Here is a 7,500-nt window from a genome sequence, read left to right as displayed (position 1 = left end):
AGACATAAAGTAGCCTTATGCTCCGACATAGAGAAGGCTTTTCTCCAGATTAGTGTCAGACCAGAAGATCGCGATGTGCATCGGTTTTTCTGGCAGATTGACAACATAGTTCGCGTTATGCGCATAACAAGAGTCCCGTTTGGAAACAAAGCCAGTCCATTTCTCCTGAATGCCACCATTCGTCATCACCTGTCACAGTATCCAGCCACCAAGGACATCAAAGAATTGTCTGAGAACATGTATTGCGATGATTGACTCTCGGGAGGCGACAGTGTGGACGAGGTTATCAATCTCATGTCTGAAGTTTCAAAAGTCATGAGTGAAGCTGGTATGAAGTTATGCAAATGGTCTTCCAATAGTTCAGACGTTGCAGAAAATATTCATAGACATTTCGAAGACAAAAGCTTAGAAAATGACTCTGTCAAAGTTCTCGGAATGCGTTGTAGTCCAGTCGAAGACACTTTCACCTTTGATGGTATCTTGGTTCCAGAGGATGTGTTAGTTACAAAACGGTTGATTTTGAGTTGCATAGCCAAGATATTTGATCCACTTGGGCTTATCTCCCCTATTATCATGTCTGTCAAAATATTGTTTCAAGAAGTGTGGACGTTGGGACTTGATTGGGATGAGCAAGTTGAGGTCGAGTTGAGGAAACGATTTTTGGCATGGGCTGGAGATTTGCTTAGGTTGCGAGAGTTATCGATTCCAAGATGTTTTGTTTCTCTCACGTGGAAAGAGAAACAATCTGTGGAACTTCATTGTTTTTGTGATAGTTCTCTCAAGGGTTATGGTGCTGTGATCTATTTGAAAGTTCTTGAAGTTGATGGTTCAATCTCTTTTTCTTTGTTGTTGTCAAAGGCTAGAGTTAGTCATTTAAAGCCTGTCACTCTTCCAAGACTGGAATTGCTAGGAGCCGTTGTTGGTGCTAAACTTCTCCGCTCTGTTGTCAATAGTTTACAGCTCCCAGACAGTGTGAAGTACTTTTGTTGGACTGATTCGTCTGTGGTGCTGCAGTGGATCCGTAGTGAGCCGACTCGGTGGAAAATGTTTGTGTGCAACCGTGTAGCTCAAATACAAGAGCTTACTGCACCCGAGTCATGGCATCATTGTATAGGGAAAGAGAACCCAGCCGATTGTTTAACCAGAGGATTGTCAGCTGAGGAAATTCTGAACAAACCGTTGTGGTTTCAAGGTCCACCGTGGCTCAAAGGTCCTAATAATGAAATGGACGAAGTCAATGAGGGTAGCCATGTGGTAAGTGAGGAATCAGCAACCACTAGTGTCACAGTGTGCGCAGCTAAAGCTGATTCATTATTGGATTGTACACGGTGGGGAGATTTCTCTAAGTCTATTAGAATAATTGGTTGGATTTTCCGATTCATAAATAATTCAAGAAGAAGAAGAAATCTTGTGGAAACGACACATCATAAGTTGTGTGTTGATGAACTTGAGTTTGCAAAATTGAAGTTGTTGTTGTACATACAAAGTTTACATTTCGCTGAAGAAATCGAGTGTCTTGAAAATAATAAGCAGGTTAAAAGGACGTCGGTCTGTATAAAATGAATCCCTTTCTTGACAAACGAGGACTGTTGAAGATGAGAGGTCGGCTTCAATTTTCTGATCTTACCTTGAATGAAAAGTTTCCTATCATTCTGCCAAAGTGTCATTTGACCTTGTTATTAGTGCGCAGAGAACACAGTGCGTTAAAACATGCAGGAGTGTCACAAGTTATGGCATCTTTGAGAAATCAGTTTTGGATAATAGGTCTAAGGTCTCTGACAAAAAGGGTAAAGCGGAAGTGCGTTTGTTGTCAACGATTCGATTCTCAACAATGTTCACAATCAATTTCTCCCTTACCCCGGGAGCGCCTGGTTCGTGCCGATTCCTTTAGTATTACTGGTGTTGACTATGCAGGTCCTATATTCACTGTGGGTGCTGTAGGGAAGAAATTCTATATCTTACTCTTTACGTGTTGTGTGGTTAGAGCAGTTCACATTGAGCTTTGTGGAAGTTTGTCATTGAGTGATTTTCTACTCGCGTTCAGACGTTTTGTTGCGAGACGAGGAATGCCCTCTAAAATACTATCTGACAACGCGAAGACATTTCAAGCGGCGGCAAGACATATTGCTGATCGTTATACCGATGACTGTCCTAAGTGGTCATTTAACGCTCCAAGAGCTCCTTGGAGAGGTGTGGTTTGGGAAAGACTAGTGCGTTCAGAAAAGCAATCTTTAAAAAAGACAATTGGAAACCGGAGTTTGAGTAGAGTAGAGCTGGAAACTGTCTTGCTCGAAATAGAGTCTTGCATAAATGGCAGACCCCTGACTTATGTCTCTGATGACCCTGAGTGCAATGAGGCATTGTCACCTGCTCATTTTCTGCTTGGGCGTCATGATAGCCATAAGCCAGCGGTGGAAGCAAAAGAGCCAATTGTTAGTGGAGCTATGGCAAGAGAAGCTTCGTTACAGATTAAAAGGCAATTAAATAAATTCTGGGATCTCTGGCACAAGGAGTACATTCGAAACCTGCCTCTTGTCAGGTCTTCACCTAAGGGTTCTCCGGTTAAGATAGGTTCTCTAGTTACTCAGAGAAGATAACAGTCCAAGGCTGCGGTGGCCTTTAGCTCGAGTTGTTCGTCTTTTGCCTGAGCGAGATGGTTGTGTCAGAACTATTGAGATCAGAACTGCTAATGGCATATTTGTACGACCAGTGCAGAGGGTCCATGCTCTCGAATTGGAAAATGAACAGTATCCTGTTGAAGAATATATTTCTTCATGTGATGATAAAGTTGATGAAAACTCAAAGCAGGACAGTGATAACAGATTGAAGCATTCACAAACATCTGTTACCACTAAATGTGGCGATGATAGGTCGCCGCAGAGAACTCAGTCTGTTGTTGTTTCGAGAGCTGGTCGCATTATTAAACCTCCAGCTCGTTTACAGATAAAATGAATTAGGTCTAAGATTGTTTACATAAGGTTGACTGTATTTTAAGCATTTATCGTATTGATTATCACATTTAATTTTGAAATGTTCGTATATGTTATTAATTATTTTACTGTTGACAAGTATTATTACCATGTGTTTGTTTATCAGTAAACTTGCCAGAATATTTTACGAATTTTACGCCAAAGTGGCAACTCAGATTATTTAGACTTGAAAGTTATAAGGTACATATAGTACATATATGTTGATATTGTACACCATATGCATGCATTCTTTATAATGATAATAATATTTTTCATATACAATGCCTATTCCGGGCCCTTTGGAATGTTAAAAGACCAAATTTAATCATATACCCACTTGTCCCCTGGACAACGGTCCGTTTGTAAAAGTTGTAAGTGAGGCGGAACGGGTAGAGCTGATGGCTTAGTGTTAAGTCCCTGATCATAGGTTCGGATGATTGTGTGCTTAAGTACCGATGGAGGCGCTTGCCATGTGTATTCATGACGGCTAGCATGTCCTAATAAAGTCATATCACAGACAGACTTAAATGCAAAGAATGTCAATTTAAATAGCCATCCTATTTAAATTGTTGAAAGTGGAATAACTTTAAATGTTAAAACATTTTGTTTCAATATATAAAATATAATGTCTATATATTCATTTTAGCTTGGAGATAATTAAAGATTGAGGCAAAAGTTTATAGTTTAAGTTCACTGGGATTTCCCTTTTTATTTATCTATTTTTTTGTTTTTAAATGATGTTTAATTCTCCTTCTAAGTCTCACAAAAACCAGTTACTCATAATTGTGACCATTATAATTGCCCGGAACTTTACTATTGTTATTGTTTTTAAAATGGAATTGATTTATTATTAAGAGTTAGAGCTAACACATTTTTGTAGGCAATTCGTTAAATTTGTATTCAACACATGTATTCCCTCATAAAAATTTGTCTTATTTGTTGAAGATATTACTTCAAGGTGGGGAGTAATGTTATGGAAAATGAGAAGTTACCCGAACAGAGCCTCAATCACATTATGTCGATGTATGTAACAGAAGTAGGTAAAAGGAAGAGAGAGAGAGAAAGTAATATGGTGGAGGCTGTGCAGCCTAAATTTAGTGTTGTGAAATAAATATTATAAATAAAGCTTATATAATCATCAATATGTAGTCATATTCTTGTACATGAACTAAAGTTAATTCTCTTCAATGATGATGATGATGATGATGATGATGATGACGATGATGATGATGATGATGATGATGATGATGATGATGATGATGATGACGATGATGATGATGGTGATGATGATGATGATGATGATGATGATGATGATGATGATGATGATGATGATGATGATGATGACGATGATGATGATGGTGATGATGATGATGATGATGACGATGATGATGATGGTGATGATGATGATGATGATGATGATGATGATGATGATGATGATGATGACGATGATGATGATGGTGATGATGATGATGATGATGATGATGATGATGATGATGATGATGATGATGATGATGATGATGATGATGATGGTGATGATGATGATGATGATGATGATGATGATGATGATGATGAAAGCTATGAAACTTATTTCCCAGACTAATTTTAAGACAACTTCTCTAGAGCCAAACTAGACACCGCCCTCTTTAAATTCCAAAGGAACAAAACCCCTTCAAACCATAGGGAAATAACCGTTGTTCCAGTTGTCATTGTATTTCCTGTTCCCATTATCCCCAACTCTTTTTCTGCCATTATCTGGAGAATAGGGAATGAGATTAGCGGAAGAGTAGTGTCCCTTGATTAGACGTCACTGGCGGAGAAGTTATTAGAAAGAGAACGTCATTTGGTTTTGCGTATGCGTCTCTCGTCCTCGCTTCCGGTGAAAGCGGCATGAGACACTTCACCGAAAGCGAGGATGAGAGAGACGCATGCGCAAAACCATATTGACGTTCTCTCTGTAAGGTGACGTCCAATCAAGGGACGCTACTCTTCCACTAACCTCATTCCCTATAGATTAAAATTATCCTCATCCGGTTTTAAAAAAAAAAAAAAACAAAAAAAAACTCTCAAACCAAGGACTTATAAAGTTTTTGCATCATACAATACCTACGTACCTATAACAACAACTTTGGCCTTGAATGTCGTGCACAAGGCTGCTTTTCTTAGTGGGAAGTAAACAGCAATGAACTTCTCCAGACATAAGGCCACTGGGTACCACATGCATAGGAAGATGAACACGTAATTCAGATACGTCACGTACTGACAAACACCAGACTGTTGAGACAAAAATATGAGGAAAAATACGTTAACAAAATACGTACATTTGGGGGAAGGGGGTGGGGGTGGGGGGTCGATAGATCAGTTTGTAGATCTCTCACTTCACACGCAAAAAGGACCAAGATCGATCCGGAGTTTCTTTTTTCTAACCATCTCTGTCTAGTCAGAAGATAATTGAAGGCTGGAGCTGTTTGATCTGATGGAAATGACTTTGAGATAGACTAGCGCCCTATACAAAGGCTAACAAGAAATTGATAATGTCCGCTTCACGTTATAGAAATCAGGATAAAATCCGTCTCCATGGCTCTGAAGGACTATACTACGTATTAATGAAATTTGATATTGAGTGAAAATGCATTTGCTACCTAATTCAGTCCCTTGATTTGTGACAACATGAATAATAGCCTTCAACAGTCACTTCCCTCGTAATGACGCATGGTAACTTAGCAACTGGCTCTAAGCTATCGGAACAATGGCGGATGCCCATATGAAATACTTCTCCAACGAGCATAAAAGCGTATCCAGAGGGGAAAAAAACATTATAAATCTGATCATGTTTTGACTTTTACATATTCTGATCACAAGACATATGAAAAGTTCTAGCCAGCATGAAGAATATAAAATACCGATTTTCTTTGAACCACGATGGCCGCCTTGCTGGGTGACGTGACATTAGACTATTGAATCCTATTACAAGGATATATCGAAGCACACGGGACTGCCATCTAAGCGTTGTGGCCTATATTGTTCTTACTGGTGATTTTGTTTACTCGTAAAAACAATCAAGCCTTGAAAAATAATATTCTGCCGCACCATGAAAAAAAACATATTTAACATTTTGGCCCGAAAACTCGTCCTTCAAATATCAATTTAAATGACCCTCATCTTGACAAAAACTATCAAACCAGGGACTTGTTATTATCATCATTATTACTATTTTAATTACTTTTTCCCCTATTACTAGAGCTGTAACCTAACAATAATTGCCTATCTGGACAATAAAGATTATTATTATTGTTATTATTATTATTATTATTATTATTATTATCATTATTATTATTATTATTATTATTATTATTATTATTATTATTATTATTATTATTATTATTATTATTATTATTATTATTATCATTATTATTATTATCATTACTATTACTATTATTATTATTATTATTATTATTATTATTATTATTATTATTATTATTATTATTATTATTATTATTATTATTATTATTATTAACAGTGTTCGCTGAGTTGGACACAACTAAGAAAGAGAAACGGGGACAAATGCATTCCCCTCATAAAAGAGTAGGTAGTCCTTCAGAGGCATTAGACCCACGGAGCTTGAGTTTTATAGATAGAATGCGCTTGGCCAAGGAGTTCACAACATTGCCATCCGGAAGTATAACGGACCAACACACAAACTCTGTGTAACCATGAACTTTTATAGTCTGGTTAATACAGTTTAGTGAGAACAACTCACAAACGCGGATGGCAAAAACAATAACAAAGGCCTGAGTGACGTCATCTGCATACTATCTATATCGCCTAATCTCTGCCGCGAAATGGACAAGAGTACTTACTTGTTACACTTTGAATAGGTCAACAGTCTATCGCAAAAGTACTTGCCGTCAGATCTTTCAGAACCCAGCTACCGATAATCACGACTTACTGGGTGAAAAAGGCAGGGCTGGGGGGGGGGGGGGGTATCAGAAAAAAAAATCTCGACTTCACCCGGGATCCATCTTGGTCGCATTGCTCACGTGATTTAAGTGCAGAAAAATGGGAAGATCGCTGTGCACGAGACGTTTTTGTTTTGTTTTGTTTATGTTACTTTAAATAAATTATTTGGGGCTTTTGTTGATGTTATGATTTGCAAGGGGGCTTGGTGGAGGGGGGGGGGGGGGTTGGGGAGTTGCTCCAAGTCGTTGACAGCAATAAACTTCCCCCATCTAGGAAAAGGCCACTGGGTGTAACATGCTAAGGGATATAAACACTTAATTTAGACATGTCACGTACTTGCACTCTACCGACTCAGAGGACAAAATGAAATTTGGACGATGTCGAAAAAATATATTATTATATTATTGCTCGCAAAATGGAAATGTTTAAAAATAGGATCGAGAGGAAAGACGGGCTCCTGACGCTTTCATAGATTTAATTTAAGATTAAATATTCGCACCGAGAAATGGAAAAATTGACTTAGTATCGGGGAAATGTGACCCATCATTCGAAATTATTACCAGGTTATGAAGCC

At 38.2% G+C, this 7,500-nt stretch overlaps 1 protein-coding gene across 2 annotated transcripts in view; it reads right to left on the bottom strand.

The window, feature by feature from the left end:
• Nucleotides 1-7,500, bottom strand: part of LOC144967302 (uncharacterized) — a 118,083-nt gene that overhangs the window by 14,212 nt on the left and 96,371 nt on the right. For both annotated transcript variants that reach the window (XM_078904362.1, XM_078904361.1), the window contains one exon: nucleotides 5,081-5,240. In XM_078904362.1, the coding sequence (XP_078760488.1) occupies nucleotides 5,081-5,240 (160 nt within the window). The remainder of the gene's footprint in view (nucleotides 1-5,080; nucleotides 5,241-7,500) is intronic.

The sequence above is a fragment of the Berghia stephanieae genome, chromosome 3 (assembly GCF_034508935.2).
Source record: "Berghia stephanieae isolate SIO BIC M18660-M18661 chromosome 3, UCSD_Bste_1.3, whole genome shotgun sequence".
Taxonomy (NCBI): domain Eukaryota; kingdom Metazoa; phylum Mollusca; class Gastropoda; order Nudibranchia; family Aeolidiidae; genus Berghia; species Berghia stephanieae.
The sequence above is the reverse complement of the archived record's forward strand: the minus strand, read 5'-3'. Positions and strand labels throughout refer to the sequence as shown.